The following is a 26,325-nucleotide window of genomic DNA, read 5'->3' as shown; positions in this document are numbered from 1 at the left end:
GAGCTTTTGGGATATTGCCACTGCTCCAACACTGAAAGGCACCATTACAATGCCTGGATCAAGCCAGGTTCAGCATAGCGTATGCCACTGTCTGCTCACGTTGCTGACCGGACCAGGGCAAGCACACTTTCGCAGTTCCCGCCGGAAATGCAGTCTAGTTTTTACTGGTGTCGTTAAAGGTGTGAAAACTGGGGATATGGCCTTAGACAACGTGACACTCCAAGCCATTTCCTAACTAAGTACTGTAGCATTATATGGAAAGGGAATGTTAGAATTACCAATGACCAGCTTAGTGGAGGGGTTCAAATGTGCTCAGACCAGCCTAGACATGACTCTTTCACAGTCCAAGGATCCAGTCATCAGGAGCACTGCCCCTGCATTTAAAACAGGTCGAAAGTGGAATCCACAAGAAGGAGTGAAGCATACTCAAGGTGCACTTGGGGCAAGTCCACAGCACAGGAGAAAAGACAGATTATCAGCTTTGTTTGCAAACATGAAGAACAAATGTTTTGTTAGTGATTTTGGTTTTGACGGTAAATAGGCTTGATTTGTTTATTGGCTGCTGTGTGAAATCCCCTACCTTTAGCACTAGGAATTTAACATCTCACCTATGTATGAAATTGTCAAAAAAATTAAGATTACCTGTCGTCTTAATTAAACCAGGCCCTAACAACTCCAGTTTAAAAGATGATGTTAGATAAAGAGGAAAAATAACAAATTATAAGACATGCATTTAATTCTGCTTTCCAGACCATTGTATCACCCTCTTCCTCAACATCCTGGCCTGTTTGGCTCATTTCACTGTGGATGCCTCACATGGGGTGGACTTTGGCTTGGCAATCTTATGGTTCATTTTGTTCAGCCCAGCGGCGTTCGTCTGCTGGTACAGACCTGTATACAAAGCCTTCAAGTAAGTTCTATTCCATCTAACTTTTGTTTCTACTGTGAGTTACGTTTCTACTGAACTCGTGTAAATTGACATTCCTGTCCATTTTCTTTCTCCAAAAGGTCGGACAGTTCCTTTAATTTCTTCTTTTTCTTCTTCATCTTCTCCTTCCAAGTGATTGTGTACATCATCCAAAGTGTTGGAATTCCATACTGGGGAAACAGGTTAGTTACTCCAGTGACTGTGTCTGAGTGAGAGATTTCTCTTCTCTCCTCTTCTCTTGCCATATCTTTGCCAGGGTTTTGCAGCAAAGTCCAAAATTTCTGTGGTGTTCAGCAGCCCATTTTTCGACATTAATTAACAGATACCTGAATCAGTTAGAGATGCCATGGAGTGTTGATCTGTATTTATCTTGGCATAGTTGAATAAAAACAGTTCAATACATGGAGCTGGCAGACTGTAAACCTCAAACAGTGATGTCTCCTCCCTCAAATGCAAATTCAGCATATACACAAAAATGTCAGTATAAAATCATCCAATTTCAGATTCCTAGAAATTTCATTATAGTTCTGACATCATCATAGCATCATAGAGGGCAGCACCCACCCCTATTTGCCCCTCCCAGCATCAGCCCTGCTTGCCTCAACTAGTTTTAGACAGAGCTAACCATATGGCCGCTAACCATACCCATAATATCAAATAACCTAAATCTATTCTATCTATCTATCTATCTATCTATCTATCTATCTATTGGCCTTATAAATATTAAGTTAATGGGTGTGGTCCAGTTGTGGTGAGTCTGCAGTCAAGTTTGTCTTCCATTCTACAAAGTTTGAGAGTAAAGATTGCAAAAAACAAGGCTGGGAAACTTTTTGGGACCTAACCATTATGTAGATAAACTTCGAGCAAAGACTGAGATGGTGTGGCAACCATTTTCTTGGATGCTGTCTGATTTGACATGGAATGACCAGTCCATCCCCCAACATTTTGTCATTGTTGTTCTGGGTGAATTTGCTTAGCATTTGTGACACAAACACATTTCCTGTAGAAGTGTTCCAATTGTTGGCGAGATTGAACATGGTAAAATAGTCTCCCAAACTAGGGTACATAGATTGCTGCTTGTTGCTTTGTCTCAGAACATGTGTGTGCTCCTCTCCCCACTCTTTAAATGCTTTGGCTGGTAAGCTAATGTCACTGTCTATAAATACATTTGAATTTTGATGTTTTATACTATAATTTATCATCAACAATGTTATGGAGAGCGGTAGAGCGGGGTGATCAGTCAGAAGTACATTTTAAATATTAACCAGAGGGTTAGTGTAATTACTAATGTTCTTATACAGCTACATTATTATTCAACTTATTTGTCTTTTTTTTTTTTTTTTTTGGTAGTGGTTGGATATACTCTATTTCTGTGATCGGGACTAACCTGGCTGTGGCTGTGTTCATGATGGTAGTGGCTGGCTTCTTCACAGTGTCGGCTGTATTGTCTGTCATCTTGCTGAAAACGGTATGTTATATTCTCTCTCAAAAGTAATTCTACATTTTCATATGTTTCATTCAATGTAAGAAAGTTGCCATATGATCAGGTCCTCTACAGGATTATGACATGTCAAGGGGTAGTAACAAAATCAAACATTTTACATACCACACATTAAAACCTTTACAAATGAAACAACAGAACAGGGGCCTGTACTACGAAGCGGGGTTACTGGCTTATCTGGGTAACTTCGAGAGTAACTTGATCACGTGTGGCGTAACTTCCCGATTAACCCGTACTACGAAAGGTGGATAGGTTTTAACCAAGGTATGCTGCCATGGCAATTTACGCTGCATCTCAAACCTGCTCCGACCAGGTTATGTTCTTGGTTAACCCGAGGTTTCCGTTAACCACACCCTTTATAAGTACCACCCCTCCACTAACAATTTCTCCCGAGACATGTCGGCGTACCTGGATGATCCATACAACATTGGAGCGCAAATCGTGAGGGACTCTCTTCGCAGGGCGAGAGGTTTTAGAGACCGCCAGAAAAAAAAAAAAATATATATATATATATATATATAATATATAGCTTACCCGGACGATATTCTCTATGAAGATATATATTGTCAGCCAAGGGAATTCGTTATCTTTGTCAGATGATCTAGGAAGACGTCTCATAGCAATGCCTGTACGTGGACATTCATGTATTCCATCGGTGATGCAAAAATACTTTGTGTCCGAAAATAAATCGGACATAGGCCTACAGTATGCTGAAAATCTGAGCGAGAATAGCCTAAAATAAATCTGACATAGCCTACAGTAGGCCTAATAAATTAAAATCACAATTTTAACAAACTTGTTGAATTGAATGTCATATTACTGTACCCTGCACATAAAGGCTTTGAAGAACATGTGGGAATAAAACTTTACTTTTAGGCATTTAGGCTACCCGATCTGCAATACGTTGCCAACAGCCTTGCTTTGTTCACTGCCGACGTATTTGATTTTTGTCGTAGAGTGGGTTTTAATTCCTCATAACTTGTCATAATAATTCATCCGTAAAATAAGGTGATCGCGTCATCATTGAAAGTGGTGACTTGGCTGCAACCCCCTTTTATGTGAACAGCACAAACTCCAATTAGGTTAACCCGGCTCAACAAATCAACTTCGTAATCAACGTCGTAGTACCGATTAACACCACTTAAGATAACCAGGTTTTGTCAACCCCGGTTTAACAAAGTAACCCTGGGTTACATCTGGGTAGGTTAAGCTCCCTTCGTAGTACAGGCCCCTGGAGTGATGCACCAGCAAAATCAAAACATATGGGAATGTTCTCAGGCACCTGCTGGAACAATTGCAAACGGGTAGCCAGTTAATGAACAAATGTGCAAAGGTAGGAATTGGGTTTTGTTAGAGAGAGAGAGGAAGACCGGGGGAGAGACCTTTTTAGCCTGTAAAGTAGAAATCAGAACACATCACATTTAGCTAATCAGGGACTTTTATGTTATATTGATATTAATCAGTATGCAGGCAGCAGTGATAATATAATAAGATAATACAGGACATGGTAGCTGCAGGAAGAGGTTTGAAACCACCTTGGCCCTTGTGTATTTGATGCAAAATTTATTTTCTTTTTGCTTTCCAAAGGTACATGGCAAATACAGGAGAACTGGGGCCAGCTTTCAAAAAGCCCAGCAGGAGTTTTCTCATGGTGTTGTCAGTAACCAAACCTTCCAGAGTGCCGCATCAAGTGCTGCATCTGCAGCTGCTCAGAATGCCTTTCAGAGCAACTAGTAGTTGCAAACTCCGCCTTCCCCGTCTTGCTGTTTTTCTCTCTCTATTGATTTTTCTGACTGCACGCTAGTATGTTGCCATCACATACTAACAAAAGGTCATTGGGTCTGTACACATATGAACTGTTTTAAAACCTTAATCTTATTAAATTCAAATATACAAAGTTCCAATGATTTAGGGCAATGCCATATTATGTTATAATGTTTGATTGTACAGCCTTACTTTTACTGGTTACTTTTACTGATCATCAGTCTAAAGCCCTGTGCCTCTTTGTTTACATTAGGTTTAGCATTACATTATAGAGTTGTTACATTTGTAGTACATTATTTAGAAGGATTGTTACAGAAATGAGTGATGGGCCATTGTATGCTAACAGATTATTCTGGCTTATGTTTATGATTAAGTTAGAAATTACATTAGGAGTAAATTTTTATGGTGGCAACAGGTGTGAAGATGGGAGTCTAGCTTGTTCAGTAATTTGTATTAACTGCAGATTAGACTAATGAGATTGTAGGCCTACGTCACTGTCTGAAAAGTCAGGATTCATTACAATTTTTGTTCAAGCCACACTTGGAAGTGGTTAGAAATAATTACATTTAACATGACTATTCACCATATTTGTAAAAAACAGAATAATTTCCAATTGGTTATTGAGCGATTTGTCTCCATTTAAGATTGGCTAACTACAACCCGAAAGTTGAGATGCTTTGTAAAATGTGAATTAAAAAAAGAAGACTTTGTTTTAGAAATTGTCAACCCTATATTTAATTGAGAATAGTTCAAAGACAACATATCAACTGTTGAAGGAGTTTTATTGTTTTTTGATGACTGTATATGTTGCTCAAAACCTGTGTACATCATTCAAAATTGATTGTGCCTTGCCAGGTGTGCAAAATGGCCATATCATATGCACTAATGCACCTCCACACCATCATGGATGCTGGTTTTTGAACTGAGCACAAGTTTACTGAGCTCTATAACAAGTTGGATATGTTGAATAGTCCCTCTGTTTTTTTAGCCCAGGAGTCCATGATTTCTGAAAATAATTGCATATTTTGATTGGTCTAACCACAGGACCTTGTTCACTTTAACTCAGTCCATTTTAAATGAGCTCAGGGTCAGACAATCAATTTAGTTTACACCATCATCGTCATGATGCTCATAGACAATGGTTATCTGATGTTTTCTTGAGCACATACAATGATTTTCTTCACAGAAAAAAGGTTTGGTTTTATTGCAGTCCAGCATTTTTTCATCCCCGTCTCTGGCTTTTGCAGCCTTTTGTTGCCTCCATCCCAACTTTTTTTAAATGTGTTGCTGGCATCAAATTCAAAATATGCTTATATTTTCCATTCCATTTTCCATGAGTCAATTTTATCTCCAACAGTTGATATGTTTTCTTTGAACTATTCTCAATTAAATATAGGGTTGATCTGGTTTGAAAATCATAGCACTCTTTGATTCACATTTTATAAAGTGTTAACTTTTTTGGAATTCAGGTTGTATGCGTCAACTAGAGACTACCCTTCAGAGCTAACATACCGGTATATACACATATACATAGTGGATGATGAGATTATATGTGAACATTTTTCAAAAACTTTATTCTAAACATTACATTCACTCTGGTCTGACCCCTGTTCTTTAAAGATCTAGTTGAGCACAGTTGGTGAGCACTGAATCATATTTTACTGACATTGATTCTACCATCCTCATGTCAGACACTGTAGCTACCCTGCATGACTACATGAAGGTAGTTACTTTGTCAGACCCAGTTGTGTAATGACTAACTTAAATCCTTTAAAGCAACACCAAAGAGTTTTTTGTACCTTAAAATAATGTTTCCAAAATTGTTTCCGTGGTTCATCAACTCGTAACAGGGTGAACGGCACTTCTGCATTCGCTTCGCGGCCCTCTATCGGCTATAACCGCACTATGTAAGTTTGCCAGATCGGGTAGCGGATCTGTAGTTCGATGGAATGAGACATAAGAAACTACAAATTCGACTTGCATGATGTCGCAATACATCGTAATTTCATAAAATCATGCAACATATTCTACCTTGTCTATGGACATCGTTATTTGCAAAGCCGTAGCTGGATAAACAAATAGCGTGCGTGCGACAGAGGTGCGACAAGTTCTTTGGTGTTGCTTTAACTCTTCAATGGGCCTATTAAAACCAAGATCCTCAAGACACTCACAAGGTGAATCAGTAGCTATAGTAAATCCTCTGAAACGGTAACAGTACAGATACATGCAAGCGAAGTGAAGCGCTTATACTTTGCTGTCTGTGGGCATGTCATAATGTGTGGAGACGGTGTGACAGACAGAACTAACCTAATTAGCTAACTAGCCAGCTAGTTGGCTATCCACTTACTTTAACTGCATCAAATTAAGCCCCTGATTAAATGTATAATGTACCAGCAACAACAGCAACCCTTTACAAAGGCCTCCAAGCTATTCTTTTCAATCAAATTAACTGATCGAACAATGCCATAGTCTGATTGGTTCATTTGGTTTTCCGTTTAAAACCAACAATCAAAAAACAAAAATGCACTTATTTTTTCTATAGCCTATCTGTTTCTAAAACCAAAATGAGAAAAACAGTGATTTCCAGGTCACGCCAATTGTGTTCTGGCAAGTAGGCTAAACAAAACGAACAAAGGAACGTAAGAGCTTGTCTTGTTATCCAATTTGTCCATTTTCGTTTTGAGTACAAAATTGGAAAATGAATAAAATGACTATCCTTGTTTTTCATTTTGGCTTTAGAAACGGACATAGAAAAAACATTTTAGTTTTTTGATAGTTTGTTTTAAATGGAAAAACAAATTAATAAATCATACATGGACCCCATAGTGCTGCAATTTTCCAACCGTCAAAAGCAAAAGCAAACAATCTGATTAGTAGCCGCCTGCGAAATTTGTTCATTTGCATAAAATTCAACTTTACCCAACTTTTTTGCTCGCTTCACCCAATTCGCTGTTCTACGTCACCATCGCCTGCCCCCAACTGAAAATGAACGGAACATATAACTTTGCTTCATTCACTTCGCTGACATGTATCAGCACCATAAGCATCCATCGGGTATCCTTGAGCAAAGTAAGAGCTGTTAAGGCAGTCAAAAAAGATTGACACTGCATGTTACTATATGTTAGTAGTTTGCAGTCTGCAGTCAGAATGCTTGAAATGGCATGAAACTTGTCTATTACACTTTCCCATATGTGTGCAATGCAGTTTCTTTCTTGCATGTAAAAAAATACATTTGAATCAAAAGAACATGTATTTAAATGTAACTTTATGAACAAAGTAATATATGCGTTCAATTCATTTAAGGAAATGAAGGAAGATTGCTTAAATGATTTACCTTACGTAGAACTTACCATATTGTAAAATTTTGAAATATGAATGTATTTTTATTTTATATTTCTGATATTACTGAAGGAACAAATGTGTTTTCTCATTAAACAGCTGCTTTTCAAACAATGACTTGTTGATTCATGTTTCAAATTAGCATCAAATTTTAATGCAGGATTAAAACAAACAGGAGAACTGCTTTAGCCGGTGAATGTCACAACTCTCTTATAGGAACCAAGCTTTGAGAGACTTGTATGGCATCTGTTGTTTTGATCTTTTCTTTAAATATCTCCCATGATTTTCATGCAATATATCCAGATTTTGTGATGACTTTCTGGGGAAAAGATGAGTTTCTGGGGAAAAGGATTCCAGAATAAACTGATGACTTCAAGGATGAACAACAGAACAAGACTTTTCATATGTTGGCTTGTGCATGGCAACATTTTAAAATCAAGCCAATTAACTCAAACAACCATTACATTTTATAGATTATATTTATAGCACAAATGGCCGGAAATTAACAGTCCAAGCAGTATTCTGTGTTCTGGCTGGTCCACAACAATCTGATGATCAGCATACATGCCATGGCATCACTTTTTTACCTAAACTGAATATCCCCACTCCTCCCCTCTAAGCTATCATATGCTTGTGGTAAGTGTGTTACACGTCAATGTGTGATCTCATTCTGTGTTATAGGGATGCTGTCTCATTAATGATGCGCACCTTTGATTGTTGACATCACGGGCAGCACCATATTTGTTTTAACGGTTTTGAGAGAATGAATAAAAGATACGCTGTTGCGTTGTCAATGTGAGATATTGTCTCTTCACTTAATTTATTGCAATTTCCATGATGGCAGCAATAAAATAGCATTCTTTTTTTCCTGAACTGCAAGTAATTTACAGGTCATCTACACAAACATGGCTGATGCACACAAACCCACTCCCCTTCCCCATCTAGGATGCTCGATGGTATTTTAAGCCCCCAACGTTGTCTTCCAGGCAGCGCTGCGACTGTCGACTTCAAGGCACCTAACCCTAACCTAGTGCCTTCCATGCAGCGCTGCCTTAAAAGACCATACAGGATCTAGGACACTCCGATCACTTCTCATTGTTTCTACTGCCCAATTATTCAGCACTCATCAAACGTGTGAAACCAACACTAAGGACAGTCAAAGTGTGGCCAGAGGGAGCTGACTGCACTTCAGCAGAGTGTTTGAGTGTTTGCAACTCAGGCCACCCATGACTCCAACATGGACATTGATTCATACGCCTCCTCCGTGTCACCACCCTCAAACGGATTACCACTTTCCCTAATCAGAAGCCATGGATGAACAGTGAGGTCAGACTCCTCAGATCAGGTGCAACTGGACGCAGCTCAGGCAGATAGCTCATCCAGGGCTAACCTGAAAAGGGGCATAAAAATGGCCAAGCACAACCGCAAGCTAAGGATTGAAGATCACTTCAAGAACAACTCTGACCCCCAACACATGTGGCAATGTTTAGTCTATCCCTTACTCCCAGCCCCATTTCTATGCACTTTTTTCTTTTTCCTTTTAGCCCCAGTCCCTAGTTTTAACCCCACCCAGCTGCTTGGCCCTAGCCCCAGTCCCTAGTTTTAACCCCACCCAGCTGCTTGGCCCAAACCCCAACCCCAACCCCTTAACCTAACCCCCAGCCCCCACCCCTTAACCTAACCCTAACCCAGCCCCCACCCCTTAACCTAACCCCCAACCCCCACCCCTTAACCTAACCCCCATCCCTAAACCTAACCTCCACCCCTTAACCTAACCCCCAACCCCCACCCCTTAACCTAACCCCCATCCCTAAACCTAACCTCCAACCCCCACCCCTTAACCTAACCCCCATCCCTAAACCTAACCTCCACCCCTTAACCTAACCCCCATCCCTAAACCTAACCTAGGGTTATTTACATATTATTATTTTATTTTATTTTGACAGTTGACCTTTTTCCTACCCCTATTCCCTTCCTTGTTGGTGTGGTTGGATCCAATCGGCCAGTGCATTCACAGTCACCCACTCCACCAAATATCATGTTCCCCTAACCCAACACATGTGGCAAGGCATCCAGGCCATCACAGATGACAAAACTACTAACTCCCACCCCCCACCGACACCTCCTTGCCTGATGAGCTGAACCACTTCTATGGCCGCTATGATAGTGACAACAAAGAGGTGGCCATCAAGGCTGTGGTCTCTGCAGATCACCAGCCCCTCACACTCTTTACCACCGATTTGTGTGTGGCATTAATGCACATACTGTAAGGGCCTGTCCACACGGAGACGCTTTTTAGGTTAAACGCAGAGGTTTTGCTTCGTCTTGGCCGAGTGTCCAAACGAATCCTGTAAACGCACTGCCCGAAACCGCACTTTTCTGAAACCTGGTCCCAGAGTGGAGAAATCTGAAACCGTAGCCCGTTTGAGTTCGTTTAGACAGCCAAACCGCACATCCTGCTTGCGTATCGATGATGTCATCGCCACATCTCAGCTGCCCTGGACTTGCACTTATAGTATTGCCTAACAATACTAGTTTTCATACATGACATTACCTACGATTACACTCCGTTAAGATAAATATCACAACTGATGCTGCGCCGGCACCGATAGCTTATGACTTGGTGGACTGAACACTGTTTTTCCCGGTGTTTTTTATGCATTCTAGCTACTGTCAGTGACGCGAGAGAACTTAAGTTATTAGGAAAGTGCGGTGTAAGTTTAGGCTACATTAATTTGTGCGTAGTGCCAGTGTCATTCATTTATTTTACATGTCTTACAACATATATACATGCATTCACAGTCGAGTGAAATCAGATATAAGCATACAAAGACGCTTAGAACTCACGTTAAGCCGATGGTAGCACACTGAATGCGAATGCACGATTTGATGCAGGAAAAAGTATTGACTGTTACTAACGAAGGTTTTATAGCAATATTATAAATGTGGCGACAGAATAGCCTAGAACTTGGGTAAGCCTTGCGTTTAGTAGCCTAATTGCGGTGATAGCCAAAACTAATGTGAATCATGGACTATCCTACAACCAAAGAAAGTAAAGGGGATTAGTAGGCCTACCTGTGTTAGCCAAATAAAGGACGGGACTGCACCCTTCACAAACCGTAAAATAAAGTTTATAAAGTGTAAAATACAGTTGACAGTTCACCATCAGTCCACACAAACAATTCTGGTTTCCTTGCACTAGCCCTTTTGCCATAGCCTATTCTGTCTGTTTTTAAAGCGCAAGTTTTGCAAGTTTTGGTGAATTTCTGTAAAGACACAGTGCCACCTATAGGCCTGGGGTATGAAGTAACGTGTTGAGTCGTGTTGAGATGGATCCGTTTGGACGCAAATATTCTTGATACGGTTCCAGGGAAGACGGAGGAAAAAAAGATTGGTTTGGTACGTGTGGACTAGGCCTAAGGCTGCTGGTCCTGATGGTATCCCCGGACGCAGCCTCAGGGTACTGTGCTGAGGTCTGGACTGACAAGTTTAATCTGTCACTAGACTAGCCCAGGCAGCTGTCCCTGCGTGCTTTAAAACCACCTCCATTGTGCCGGTGGCAAAACACTCCACTGCAACAAGCCGTAAAGGGATATTCCACCATTTGGGGAATTACACTTATTTTCCACCTCCCCTTGAGTTGAACAATTGATTTTTACCTTTCTCCAGTTCATCCACATTTAAAACTCATCTCCTCTCAAGTTAGAAAGTGTAATAAGACCAACGGAAAATGAAACGTGGCGATTTTCTAGGCTGATTTGACATGGAACTATACTCTCATTCCAGTGTAATAATCAATGAACACCATGGGCGCAGCAGCACAATGATACCACGCAGTACCTAAAAATAGTCCCCGTAGGCTAACTTCTAGCAACAAGGTTGAGCTGCAGCAGACAAATTGATTAGTGACTGGATTATTACGCCTGACTTTCCTGAGTTTCCTCCAGGCAGGAAACTTGTCAACAAACGTGTTGGTTTGTATCGTAAAAGCACCACTGCCTTAAAATTCCTTTTTTTTTTACCGTGCTCAGAGTTTGATGCTGGGCTAGTGGGTGCCTTATTTCCACCCACTCACAATAAAGGCGTAGAAGAGAATGGCAAAAGAGAACTCGTCGCAAAATCAAAATTCCACTGGAGCTCCAAGTGGATTTGTAGGCCTACACGCAGCCTTACAACACTGTTTACTCTTCGAGTCACGGTAAAATTAAATTTTTGGTACATAGCTAATTTAGATACACTTATGGGGTGGGGGCTTGCATTTCTTTAGAGATCTGCCGTCTTGGTTTGTATAGAAATGAATATTCAGTGATACATACACGTAAAAGGGCAGAAATACTGTACGTGACATGCAGAAGCAGCAATGGCATTGGGCGTTTTTTGCAGGTTGTGCAAAAAAAAACATGAAAGTGAGTGGTACACCCACTCGATCGATATGTTTGCTAACCTAAAAAAGACATTGAGCATCGTCGAGAGGTTAATTGGATTGATGGTTGTGAGAGAGACTTTGCCGTCGCTTCTCTATCGCCATCGTGCTAAACCTGCCAATAGCGCACCAGGTGGACAAGCCAGTTTGTGATTTGTCCCGGCAAAATTGTTTCTTTTTGAGCTCCCTCTAGAGTCACAAAATATCTATATTTTACCTTGCCATTGTAAATATTTCTCACGGCTTGAGTCCTTCCCCCTGGACATGGTACATGTGCGATTGTTGTTGAGTCAAAGGACTAGCAACAGGTGAAGACAATCTACTGACCAGGTAATGTTTGTGATTCTCATGAGATGTCTCTGGATCGAGGAGACCCAAATTGCAAGGCTGGTTCTCCATCTGCAGGTCACTGCTAACTATGCTCCATGGCTTTGGTAGGTGAACCCAAACATTTTTTTACAAATTTGTATGTTGGCCTCCAGGGGCCATGTCAACTCATCCCATATCCACTCATTTGATGTATAGCGCCACCTAGTTAAAAATGAAAAAGCAAAAACTAGGCATTGTAATCGCAGGTATCTTTGGCTGACAGGTTCAAAACTGCACAGAATTTGAAGTGTAGGATCATTATGACACGCTCTGAATGCATGCCAAGTTTCGTGGTATTCTGTTCATGGGGGACCATACAATAAGTTAATGTACTGTATGTGTACCTTTAGTGAATGTACACTACGCATGCACACACACGCACTCATGAAGACAAGCAAACACACAAAAAAAAAAACACACACACATAAACACACACACACAGGTACGCACACACTCACACATACGCACGCATGCACACACACACACACACACAGGTACGCACACACTCACACATATGTACGCAGGCACACAAACACATAAACACACCTACACATAACCACACACACATACACACACATAAAGACACACATACACACACAGTAGACATGCAGGCATACGCACGCACATGCACACACACAGGCACGCCCGTACAGACTCACACGTACACACATAAACACAAACACACCAACATGCGCATACATGCACACACACACATAAACGCACACTCTATCTCACACACACACACAAATACGCACACTTATAAAAATACACACATGCAGGCACACGCACATACACACACACACACACGCACAGACACAAACACATACACGCACGCACACACAAACACACACTCTCTCTCTCTCTCACACACACACACACACACAAACACACACACACATAAAAACACACACATGCAGGCACACACACATATGCACAGACACATAAAACACACACACACATTCAGGCAAGCAGACACATGCACACATACACACGCACCTCATTACCCCCACCCACACACTCACAAGCGAAAACACACACACAGAGAAGCACACATATACACAAAGGCAGGCTCGGACTGGTAATCTGTACAACCGGGCAAATGCCCGGTGGGCCGGTCCACATGTGGGCCGGTGACCTCCGAGATTTTTTTATTTATTTTTTTAGCCTATTTGCGACCCGTCATGTAGGCATAGTGCATAGGCCTAACCTATAAATACAGTTGCATCCATTTGGCTTGGGGGGTGACAGGTCAATCATTTTGGTCTCTTCATGACAGGTTCAGTGTGTGTTACGATCGCGCCCCCCTGCCCCACCCCTCAAGTGGATTTGTCCAAGCAGCCGCTAGGTTTGTGGGAGGTCTAGTTTTATTCCATAAATATATTGTTTTTATAGACGTTAGTTGCACGCGCTACCAGCTTCCATTTAGTGCACCATGTAGGCTACTGTAGTGCGGTTCTGTCAACATAAAAAAAAACTACGGGCAGTCTACAATTTTTGCACAACTTGGTGGAAAAGTGTAGCACAGGTTAAAGAAAATCCATTCATTTTTGGAGTTGATCCTACTCAAAAGGAACTTCAAAGTATTTCCCATATAGTAGGCCTAGCCTTTTAGCTCAGAACGACAGTGAAAGTGAAACTTGGAAAGTGGAAGTCTCTCCACTGAGTGTTAGGCTACATTAGATGCACAATCAATCGCGAGTCGATGCAGGTAAAAAGTAGGCCATCAACTGGTAGGTTAGTAACGAAGGTAGCCTAATTTTGCAAAATGTGATGACGGCACACAAACTTGGGCAAAAACGTTTAGTAGGCTATACTTGTGGTGATAGCCAACAGTTAATGTGAATCGCGGACTATAACCAAAGTAAAGGAGATTTGCACCAAATTAAGTTAATTAAATGAATGGCCGTGGTTGTGTTTCTACAACACGTTGGCACAAAACGTAATTTCTGTCAACTATGACGATGTCCCATGTTCAGTAGCCTATATTTTTCATTTAGTCAAGCAGTGACATGTGGTTTAATGCATGGGGTAACATGACGTGAGACAGACAGAATATGAGACTGTCTTGCCTATCCCTGAATCCTGTCCCTCTCAAATCACTTTAAAATGGTGTGATTAGCAACCAGAATTTAAAAAAAATCCCGGAGAGACACCCCCGGACCCCCGTGTTATTGTGATTAGGCTATAGATCTAAAATCTAAATGTTTAATGTTTGGGTTCAGTTTATGAAGTGTTTCTACAGCATAATACTGGGTGTTTGTTTTTTATGGGGGGAATCATCAGGGGATTTTTTTGGGGTCGTCGGTCCAGTGGTGGGCCGGTCCAGGAGAAAATTGCCAGGGCCGAATTTTGTTCCCAGTCCAACCCTGCACAAAGGTAAACGCCAGTGTTGTAGTACTCGAATCCAGGACTCGGACTCGAGTCCGAGTCATGAGCTAAATTTAGAGACTCATGACTTGACTTGTTGGACTTGAGCACTGAATGACTCGAACTTGGACTCGGACTCGTACATCCAGACCATGCAGACTCGGAAATTGAGATGAGGACTCGACTTTTTTTGTAATGTCATTAGGCTATAATTGTAATATGTATATTAGTGCAATGAAATGTTACTGCTTCATGTCATACGTCACGCCATGTTCCTACAATAACGGACGTTAACTTTAATGACGCCAAATGCATGGAGACATGAATGCCCCAAAGGTTGTCAGTTTTGTATTTAATAGTGACTCGACTAGGATTTTTTTTTTAATGACTTGGACTTGAATACTGGAGACTCGAACCTGGACTCGAGCCATAGTGACTTGACTACAACACTGTTAAACGCACACACTCATTTACATACACAAAAGTTGCAAGAGTAGGGGATGGAGTAGGAGATGAAGACAAATTGACAAGTGTGATTTATTTTTGCGGAGAGAATGTGCAGGACTGAGCGGCGGTCATATTTTGTACCACTTTGTGGTACATCTGTTTTTAAAAAAAATAAATACAATTACAAAACACCTGTTTATTTTTTGTGGCATGTTGGAGTATTGTGTGTAGATTGATGAGAAAAAATATAATTGCATCCATTTTAAGATGAGCCTGAAACATAAAAAAATGTGGAACAAGTGAAGCGCTGTGAATACTTTCTGTATGCACTGTATATATAACGACTCATTTACTGTTCAATTTCTGCAGCAGTGGTTTCACTTCAAAGCACGTGTCATATACGGTAATCAAATTGTCTTAGTGTACAATATACGGTAGAAATGAAAGCTGGTGCCTCAGCCTTAATTTGTGTGTGCACGGCCCTGCTGTCTCATGCCCTTTTATGGGGATAGGGCGTTTACCTATGCTAAATATGCTATTTAGCATAGGTAAACGCCCTACGCCCTATGCTAAATAAACAATTAGCACGCCCTGTCAACTTAAGAAATGGAATTCAGCATGATAAGAACGAAACTGCAAACGATTCTAAGGTTTAAGAACACCTTTGTGAATCTGCTTTTTGAGTTTTTGTAGGACCTTCTTAAGAACACAGTTAAGAAAATGTTTTGGGACGGGTTTTACACCGGGCCGCCATAAAGATGTCTGCCAGGGAAGCAGCTGGCCAGGCAGGCAGTGAGCTGCCTGTTACAGTGGCGCTCGGGGAGCAGTGAGGGGTTAGGTGCCTTGCTCAAGGGCACTTCAGCCGTTCCTACTGGTCGGGGTTTGAACCGGCAACCCTCCGGTTACAATTCCGAAGCTCTAACCACGTAGGCCACGGCTGCCCCAACCGTTCGCTGTCCACCGGTCGATCGCAAGAAAATATTATGAAGACTTGTAAAATGGAATAACATTCCCTGAATAAAATATAGGCTAAATGATCACGGGACATGGATTAACCTATATTTGTGCGATCTAAGATCTAACAGACTCTGTCACATTGCCACTTAGCCAATTAAAAAGTATGATTTGTAATCTCAAATGTCGTGCTGTCAACAAAAAAAGCAGACAACATGCAGGCTTATTTGATTTGCGTCTTAGCTGCAGATACTTTTGATTGCAGAAGCATTCTTTATAGTTAATAGCAGCCCCTAAGGACTCCTCGTGTTCCTCCTTATTTCAGTAAAACGTGCAAGAGATCATAGGCTACAATTTCAATGGAACACTATTTTCAATGGAACACTATTTTCCTCTTGTTTCTGTTGCGCACATCTTTGGCCACACTGGCCAATTCTGGGACACCGCCACCCTCACCCTCTTCTCTGACAGCCCTCTCCTCTTGCTGCACAGCTCGTGCCTTCTTTGGCCCCATAACATCCAAAAAAGGAAGACCACCTGAGACAGATGAAGCAGAGGATCCAGAAATTCGGGGAAAAATACTTGTGTGACAGAACTGAGTTGCCGTCTCTATGTGAGTCTGGCCACAACGTCAGAGAGTGATGTGAACAATTTATTTAATTAAGTCCATATACAAAATAGTGATAAAAAGATATAGGAGGCTCAAATTTTGCATGCTGGTACATAAATAGGAATAGTATGTGGCAAAATCGTCACGTTTGGTCTGGATGATCCTGCATGGTCATAGCTGTCCCACAAAGTTCATCAAAATTTTATTGGGCTCTGTTTAGGCCTTCAGAAGACATTACTATTCCTATTTATGTACCAGCATGCAAAATTTGAGCCTCCTACATGGTTTAGTTCTTGCGCAATGGGTTTGTGAACTTTGACAAAAAAAAGAGGCCGAACAAAATCGACACCCCCCTCCCCCCGTTAAACTGGCTGTATCTTGGAAAGTATTGATCTTACATAAAAGTAATTTTACAGCGTATCTCCTGGGTAACATAGGTACACCTGGTCATTTTTTTGACCTGGATTTTTTTGAGACCTAAGTGAGTGGGCCCTGGTTGAATTGACATGGAATGACCAATTAATATAATATAAAGGTAGCCTATCTGAAACAAGTAGTTGCCCTAGTCACCACTCTAGGAAGATATTCATTCAGCTGTTTTATTTCTTAGAAAATCACAGATGTGCCTTAAAAACATTCAGGCTTTGCGAAACATAGCTAAAAAAAAAATCTTATTTTTAAAGCCAATTTATTTGTCAGATCATATTGTAGAGGATATAAAATTACTGCCTGAAGAAAACAAGAAAGTTTCCAAAGTCACAGTAATGATATGGAGTTGCATGACAGGAAAAGGACCAGGGGAGATGGCAGTCATTTTATATCCTCTACAGTAAATGCACAAGTGTACGGGATTATGGACACTTTTGTCATTCCATCAATTGAAAGGAGTTGTGGTGATGAGGAAGTAATTTTCTAGGATGATAATGTATCTTGCCATAGAGCAAAGAATGTTAAAACTTTTCTTCAGGAAAGACATATCAATCAATGACATGGCCAGCAAACAATCTGAATCTCAATCCCATTGAAATTTAATGGTGGAAACTAAAGAAAATTTTGCTTGACAAGGCACCCTCAAAAGCTGCTGTTCGACAAAGTTGAAACCTGACTGATGAAGAATACTGTTCTACATTAATGAAGTCTACGCCTCAGAGAATTCAAACGGTCATAAAAGCTAGAAGAGGTGCAACAAAGTACTAATTGTGATGTTTTAGGTTTGTGATTCCATCATTTTTTTTTCCAGGATTAAGTAATTCAAGTTTTTTCCTCTACATAATCTGAAAAATAAATTGCCTTAAATTATACCATTTTTGTTAATTGTTTTGAGCTGTTTCACAAAGCCATGATGTTCATATTTTACAGAAAAATAAAGGTTGAGGCACATCTATGATTTGTCTTTTCTAAATAATAAAACAGCTGAATGAATGTCCTCCAAGAGTGGTGATTCCATATTTTTTGCCAAAGGCTGTATAGTTGCATAGTTTGTTGTTAAGAGAAAAAATAAGTAAGAATTCAGTGAACCACATTTGTCAATCCCTCCTGGATTTCATTAGTGTCATGCCATCTGTCAGTTTTTATTCTTAGAGTTTACACTCAATGGTGAGAATGTAAGACACCATTAACCTTCATTTTTAGGGCATGCCGTTGACTTATTTTATCAACCATTTTACTTACTGTACATACTGCACCACCTATGAAAGATCAAGAACTTCAATATTGATCAAGACCAAGAACTGCAGCAATATGTTGATAAATCTTACACTGCCATGTCTATTGCCATTGAGATATTCCTCCTCTTGAATTTGAGCGATAATAAATTCACAACGGTGGGGGGATCTGCACCTCACATTTATCAATAAAAGTAATGACTGAAGACCTTGTATTAATTGTTTCACTAGTCTTCAGACATTTAAGATATTCAAATGTTTAAAATAAATAGATGACATGGAGCTAATAATAGATAAATTAAGAAGTAATTTTACATTTGTACTAAAGAGCAAGCTTGATAAAACAAGCTGGACAAAAATGTTTTCTTGTGTGTGTGTATATGAAAGGTTCTTTTTGCACCAAGGGCATATTGTTCTTGTTTCCCTACATGATACTATTTACCTTGTATTGATTTAATCACACTTCGAGAGTGGAACAGATTGATTTTAGCATGATGAAATGCAGCTTGGCAATGATTGCTGGAGAATCGTTTTTGTCCATCTGACATATGATGTCCTAATCCTTCAACAAGATCTTTCCCAAGTTAATAGGTTTCAGTGCTTACCATGATCGCATTAACTCTGCCACAGCTTTCTAATACAGTCCTAATCCCCCACAGTATGTCTGCCAGTAGGAGTTAATCATCAGTTTATCAGTGCCATATGGAGATCACCATTTTCCTTCTCCTTAAATCATGACTTTAAGTCACTATTATTCATTCAGCTTGTAGCAAGCATCACATGAGAACTAGACTCCTTCCACTCATCAATGTTAATCCATTTTATTATTTTATTTAATGTGAGCTTCTGTCTAGTTCAGTAAGAATTTATCAAAATATTAAATAATGTTTTTTTTTTCCCATCAGTTTGTAGGATTTGAAAATACAGTTAATGGATTTGCATTTGTATGTATGATCTTGTGTCATTCACAGCAATAAATGTTTTAGGGCAATGGAAAATGCAGGAAACTGCTGAAACAGATTCCTGCCTGCTCAATAAAATGCAATTGTGCACGAAAGTCAAAGATTTCGCTCGATCACTGATTACATCACTACACATTTGTAAACTCTGTTCCAGGGTGTTATAATTTGGACAAATAACTTTCTACCAACTTGAGTCCCAGCCACATGGTTCAGTGACTGGATAGTATAGTTGATATTTTTGGGGTTTTGCCTTTATGTGGAAAGGACTGTTGAGAGTGACGGAGATAGGGAGGAATAAGGAACTGAATGCAGGTCAGACTCGAATCTGGGTCCCAAGGATCCACTGTGTGGTATGAATGCAGCCTCTTGCATCATGGCTCCCACCCAGTGGTTGTAGTTAAAAGCATGGTCTGCACACTGCAACTGCTCCAAAATATAAACTTTATTAATTTGAAAGCAACGTTTCCAAGGGGATCGAAACGTTGCTTTTAAATTAATAAAGTTTATATTTTGGAGCAGTTGCAGTGTGCAGACCAAACTTTTTCTACTGTCTGACACTATTGTCTGGCACCTGCAGAAAAGTTTCTTTGGATGTGCGCACCCACTCTCTGAAATGTAGTTAAAAGCATCCCATTGCTGCCACTAAATGTAAAGTTTCTTTACTGCACTGTAAAAAGTTTCTGTAAATTTACACCCAGATTCCAACATTATTCACCTGTTTCCTTCAATAAACAGGACTTTCCAGTCATTAGTAAGACAAATGTGTAAAATCAGGCTCCAACACTGTTATTTACCACGCCCGTAATGTTTATTCTGGAACACACGTACTTCCTGTTATCTTAACGTTACCTTCGATCTGGTGATGGGAAGCTGTCTGCTGAGATAAGACGATACGTTGGAATCATACCCAAACCCATCAACACAATAAGGTGAGTTTATCTGTCATCTTTGACAAGAAATACAACGTTTGAAAGCACACTGGTCATGTTTATACAAGTTGTATAATACAACATCTCTGAATGTTACCCTGCTGAAACGAAGTTAGTAGCAGTGCTATTCAGCTAGCCAAAACCACGCCAGCCTTAAGCTTTAAGCCATGCTATCGCTATCACTTGTTGATCAAATTTTACGTTTCTCCATTGCAATCTGAAGCCATCTAAAAGTGTTGGTATGAGTAGGGTATGCGTAGTTTTTTAAAGTTTAACTCGCGTGATTTACCTGCTATAACACTGTTTGCTAGCTAAGTCTGCTTAACATCATCAGTTTAATAAACCAGTGGCCGTATAAACAATATGGCACAAACGGATCAGTGTAGTCCTTCAGTTGACAGTTTAGAAAGCTAATGCTAGTTAGTAGCCTAGCTAGCTTTCCATAGCAGAGGTGGTTGCATGACACGTGTATGGTATTCCTCCGGAGTTCATTTGAGCTAGCGGCATGCAACAGGAAGATGTTTACATGTCATATATGTGGGCATCAGTCCACTGCGTCTATTTATGTGAGCCATACCTAAATTCATGACAATATACCCGATATAGACCTTCCATGCTGTGTTCCAGATTGCCAAATTAAAGAGACATGCAGGTCTTGAATTTCCCCTGGGGATCAATAAAGTATCTATCTATCTATCTATCTATCTATCTATCTAGGTCTTTAGACACACATATATAGAAACCATAAACAATGTGGTTTTGATAAGACAGACAATTTCAAAAGCAAGCACCCTCACTTTGCACACACATTCCTCACACAAACATCTTATCACACCTGCCTCATCACTTTTAATCATTCAATGGCAGACACACATATACACACACACACACACCTTTCATACTCACCTTGCAGACAACTCACATTCACTCACTCCTTACACACATACACACACACACACACAACACACTCACAGAGATTACATTCACTTTCTCACTCACACACACACATCATGAAGAGTTGTTCAGTGCCTTTCTTTTCTTTTGCTAAGGGATGTGCGACTGTAGCTGATGTTGAGTCTTCCAAGCCTACCTGTGACGCCTCGCCTGATATTACTAGGTATGTTTGTTTTCATTCACTAGAGTAATAATGATCAACATATACATATTTAAATCAACTTTTGAACACTAAATTTTTTTTCTGTATTGAATTTTGTTTGGACAAAATCCTAAAAGGAATCTAATCATAGTTGACATGTGGATCTATATCTTAAATTGAATATGATAAATTCTTTTTTTCAGGTGAACGACAAGGTAATCATCAAAAGTGGATGGTCAGCATTGAATCCTTAATCGTTTGTGAAGGGTCCAACCTCGCCACATTTCTAACAGGGATTGCGACATGTTTCTCCACCTTCTATATTCTGAATCTGCAATATCAGGAGGAGGCAGCGTGCACCCTTGAATTCTTCCAGAGGTAAGTTCATGTCACACTTTCGAACCAGAGTTTGTTTTATGTGTGGTATGTATTGGGGGTGTAGTAGTTCTACTATGTAGTTATAAGCACTACTATGCAGGATTACACCCTCTGAAGAGAGCAATCATGCATAGTACTGCTGTAATAACCACATAACACTATACTTCTACTTCATACAACTGATTAAATCAAATATAAATGCAGTTACAGTAAGTAATAAATGTTAGTTAATTTCATTGTGAGAAAGTGTGTTAACGTTACAAATTCACATCCGATTCATTCACTTTGGCACAATTTTCCTCTACATGAATCCTAGTGTACCCTATCAGTTTTTGTAACTCTCTCTCTCTTTCTCTCTCTCACAGAAAAAGGCCCAGAAGAAGCCTAAGAACAATCACTAATAAGTAAAGTGAATGTTACTTGATTTCTCATGAATGTTACTTGATTCCCTCCTGATTATCATTTATACTCATCTCTTACTTTAAATTCTTCTGGACATAATCTGTCAGTTTATTCATTCTCACATGTACACAAGGCCAATGCGATGCAATGATATTGATAATTGATAAATATCTGTGATGATTATTCTGTATCTTATTTGATTTTGAAATAGTACTACTTTAGATAACATGTCTACATTTTACATACATAAGTGATACACAAGCCTAATGCGATGTTTTTATTTTCCATGATAATTCTTTTGTACCTTATTTCCGATTTTTTGAAATACAACTAGATCAATGTGTCTACATTTTACATTCATAATTGATACACGAGCCCAATCGCGATGTTTTTGTTTTTCATGATAATTCTTTTGTACCTTATTCCTTGTTTTTGAAATACGATTTTTCAAAATACTACTAGATAAGCGTGTCTACATTTTAAACGGGCCTAATGCAATGTATTTGTTTTCCATTGTAATTCCTCTGTATCCTATTACCTGTTCTTTGAAATCCGATTTTCAAAATACTACTATGTATCTACATTTTACATTCATACATGATACACGAGCCTAATGCGATGTTTTTATTTTCCATGATAATTTTTCTGTGTCTTATTCCCTGATCCTGAAATACGATTATAGTCAGTCTACATGTTCCTGAATTACTATTTACTATTATCTTGCTTCATGTCCCTTCATCTTTCAAAGATTACTTTACTGTTAAGACTGTCAAGTAAGTGCTGTGAAATAAAATATCTGTTAAACTACAAATAAGTAACTGATGTGAAAAAATTGATTTTTATCTTTAAAATGGTCATTTGAGAGTGGATGAACTCAATATATGGCACTTGTTTCCTGTAATTGTAAAAAATTAAAGACCTGTTGTGTAACTAACGTGAAGATCACATTTTTTCTTGTTATGAAAATGATGTTATATACTTAACAGGAATTTAATGTTATGGTAGTCTGCCGTTAAACAACGGGAAGCTCCTGGAAATCCTGCCAGTTGTTTCCTGTTAATTTACAGGAAATTAATGTTGTTATTTTACATTAACTTAATGTTAAACCAGGGCACCGTTAAATAACAGGAACTTCCTGGAAACTCTGCTGCCAGTTGATTCCTGTTTTTTTACGGGAAATTTTCTTACAGTGTGATAGATATCTCACTATTAAAAGAAAAAAAAAAACAGATGTATAGAGAGGGATTTCCACGTACAAGTCACTCACTACTCACAATAACTTTCACACTTTCCGTAAAGCTAATTACGGGCTTTATAGCCCAGGTTTTTATTTTCCAAAATCACCGAACTGTACCATCTATCTGTCTATGAGACAGGCCTTTAATTCCTTTCACACAAAACTTCTCCTCTCTCTGCAAAGATGGGAATTAATGATTTCAAACACGCTGAATGCCTACCCATATTACTAGGCATGTAATATGCATCCGATGATAGGCTTCAGTTACGGATCATTCATTTAGTGTTGAAATGTTGTTCATTTAAATGTTAGACATAATAACGACCCAAATAGCAGGGAAAGCTGGGACCGATGAATGAAATATTTTAATCAAACGTAATTTACAAAGATATTGTATCACAGTTAAGCCCTGAACAAAACCGTTTAGGAGTTATTTAAGCAAAGGTGGGATATACCTTCTGAAATAGCCTGATTTCCATTGCATGTTGATAGCTATGCAGCTGTGTTAAAGTCACCCTGGTGCTGGGTAGTTTACTCTGGGGGAGAGGAGGGGGCACTGTCCTAAACTATCAACCCAACAAGCTGAGTTACAGAAATAACCCAACATGAGTAAAAAAAACGAAACAATCCCACAAAATTACCCAATAGTGTCAACCCGGTGATTGGGTTGAAAAAATAACCCAGCATTTTTTAGAGTGATTATGTATGTCTGAGTGAAAACCAAGCCACGAGGTCGAGAAAATTGTCCATAGACCTGCGAGACAGGGTTGTGTGAAGACACAGATCTGGGGGATAGAAGAAAATGTTTGCAGCATTGCCCAAGAGCACAGTAGCTTCCATCGTTCTCAAATGGAAAAGTTTGGAACAACCAACAGTCTTCCTAGATCTGGCCGCTCGGCCAAACTGAGTAATCCGGGATGAAGAGCCTTGGTCAGACAGGTAACCAAGGACCCAATGGTCACTAATGACATCCAGAGTTCCTTTAAGAGGATGAGAAAAGCGTAAAGAAGGACAAACATCGGTGCAGCTCAGTGCCTGGTTTCTTCCACACACAACGTTCGGAATTAGGGCCAAATAGTTCAGTCTTCGTTTCTTCAGACCAGATGATTTTACTTCTCATGGTCTGAGAGTCGTGCTTTTTGGCAAACTCCCGGCAAAAATGGCTTCCATCTGTCCATTTTACCATAAAGGCCTTATTGGTGGAATTAACAACAGCCTGGCTTGAAGTAGCACAGACTTTCACTTGAGGCTGAAGCCGTTCCATTAACTTAAGTTAACCGCATCCTTTGTTTATTCAAGAGAGGCATCGGTCAGCTTCATGTCCGCTCATGCAGGGGGTAGAAAAGTAGACAAAAACAATAGATTGACGAAAATGGAAAATATGTTGTAAAATTAACTATCACATATAGGTATCCCTTCATTTTTTTTACATTTCCGCACATTCCAACATAAGGGAGCAGTACGGGAAACTTTCTTCTGACTCCCTGCCTAAAATCGACGTGATAGCAGCTTCAAACAAGCACTGTTCCCTGACAGCAGCCATCTTTGATTTTTTTTTAAAAACCCTGCTTCAACCAACACAATATCGGTACTGTAAAGCCCACCTCAACGGTTGTAATTGGTGCCTGGATTTAGGAAAATTGGAATGGGCTCTTTGCCAGACAGACTAGCAGAGCAAATCCCAAATTTGCCAGAAGTTCTTCTGGGTTTCCCAGGCTAATTATTCTCCAATTTATGTAGGCAACTATCTATTTTTTTCTCTCTTTCGATGTTCTTTTAATGAAAATCCTGTAGACGGAGCTTGTAAATCGAACAGGAATCCTTTATCCTCCCCTTAATTTTACGACATATTTTCCATTTTTGTTAATCTATTCTTTTGGTCTACTTTCAGGGCTCTCAAGTTTTGAGGACAGGCAAGAGTGACATTCCCCGTCGACAATCCCCGCCGCCGCCAGGTCAACACACACTGGCATGGGAGGCCAGCGCTCTAACCACTGTGCTAAAAGCCCAGGCTTCCAACTCAGCGGTTAGAAGCGTTCTTAAGGTTAGGGGTGTGAGGATTTAGACGCACAACTAGCATCACCAGCTAGCATACAGCCCCAGGTCAGTTATCAGTTGATCCAATATTAGTTGTGAAGAAATATAGCCCGTCTTATACACACCAATTGGATTGAAATAGAAATTGTAAAGATTTGTATTTTTTGTAATTATTCCATATTTACTGTAGTCATATCAGAACCTGAAGTAGCCTACAATCCAAAGGCAAGCATGAAACTTCAGAGTATTACCTTTCATTTGAGGCCAAGATTATGCTTATGTGGGGTTCATTTGCAGTAAGCATTTGATTGCCAGTATGCATTTTGGATAACCCAAAGTCCTATATGGGGAGTTTTCGGGAGTTTTCGGGCATTTTACCAAATGCATTAGCATACCTTGGCAAATAATGGTCTAAAGTACATATGTTGTCATTCTATATTGATCTACTTTTGCACAGCATGACAATACCTAATGCTAGGACTTAAGTCATATCAAGTCAAGACCTAGAGGGCTGAAATGTGGTCAGTTCAAAGATGCTTGTTATCCGGTAGAAAAATGAAAGAATAATCTAGCCTTTGTAACTTTGTGACAGTACATCACACAGTTATTCTAATTGTTTTCCAACAGTGTCTCAGCTTTCCAAAAGAGAGCAGACGTTTGATTATTGGCTAAAGTATGTAGGAGCAATGCCCTCCTAAGTCAAAATGGGGCAAAAGTATAATTTATAATTGCTCAGATCTGCAAAAGAAATGATTTGACACATGGCACTGACAATTCAATAATGGGCCTTTTCACCACCTCTGAGCATCCACTAACCTGGACCTTTCAGGGGGCTTTCCTCTCAGGGTGAATGAGAGGATGCTTAATTGTTTTCTACCCGACATTTTTGAATACAGATGCAATGATTAATGCATCCAC

General features: G+C 39.8%; 1 protein-coding gene across 4 annotated transcripts in view; it reads left to right on the top strand.

Annotated features, from left to right (window-relative positions):
* Window positions 1-6,081, top strand: part of LOC125307411 (secretory carrier-associated membrane protein 2-like) — a 32,979-nt gene extending 26,898 nt beyond the window's left edge. For all 4 annotated transcript variants that reach the window (XM_048263375.1, XM_048263378.1, XM_048263377.1 and 1 more), the window contains exons 6-9: window positions 751-910; window positions 1,009-1,110; window positions 2,279-2,396; window positions 4,017-6,081. In XM_048263375.1, coding sequence (XP_048119332.1) covers window positions 751-910; window positions 1,009-1,110; window positions 2,279-2,396; window positions 4,017-4,163 — 527 coding nt within the window. In that variant the 3' untranslated portion in view covers window positions 4,164-6,081. The remainder of the gene's footprint in view (window positions 1-750; window positions 911-1,008; window positions 1,111-2,278; window positions 2,397-4,016) is intronic.
* Window positions 6,082-26,325: the final 20,244 nt, after the last annotated feature.

This window comes from Alosa alosa, chromosome 14, assembly GCF_017589495.1.
Source record: "Alosa alosa isolate M-15738 ecotype Scorff River chromosome 14, AALO_Geno_1.1, whole genome shotgun sequence".
In the NCBI taxonomy this organism is placed as follows: Eukaryota; Metazoa; Chordata; class Actinopteri; order Clupeiformes; family Clupeidae; genus Alosa; species Alosa alosa.
This window is presented reverse-complemented; position numbering and strand designations above follow the sequence as displayed.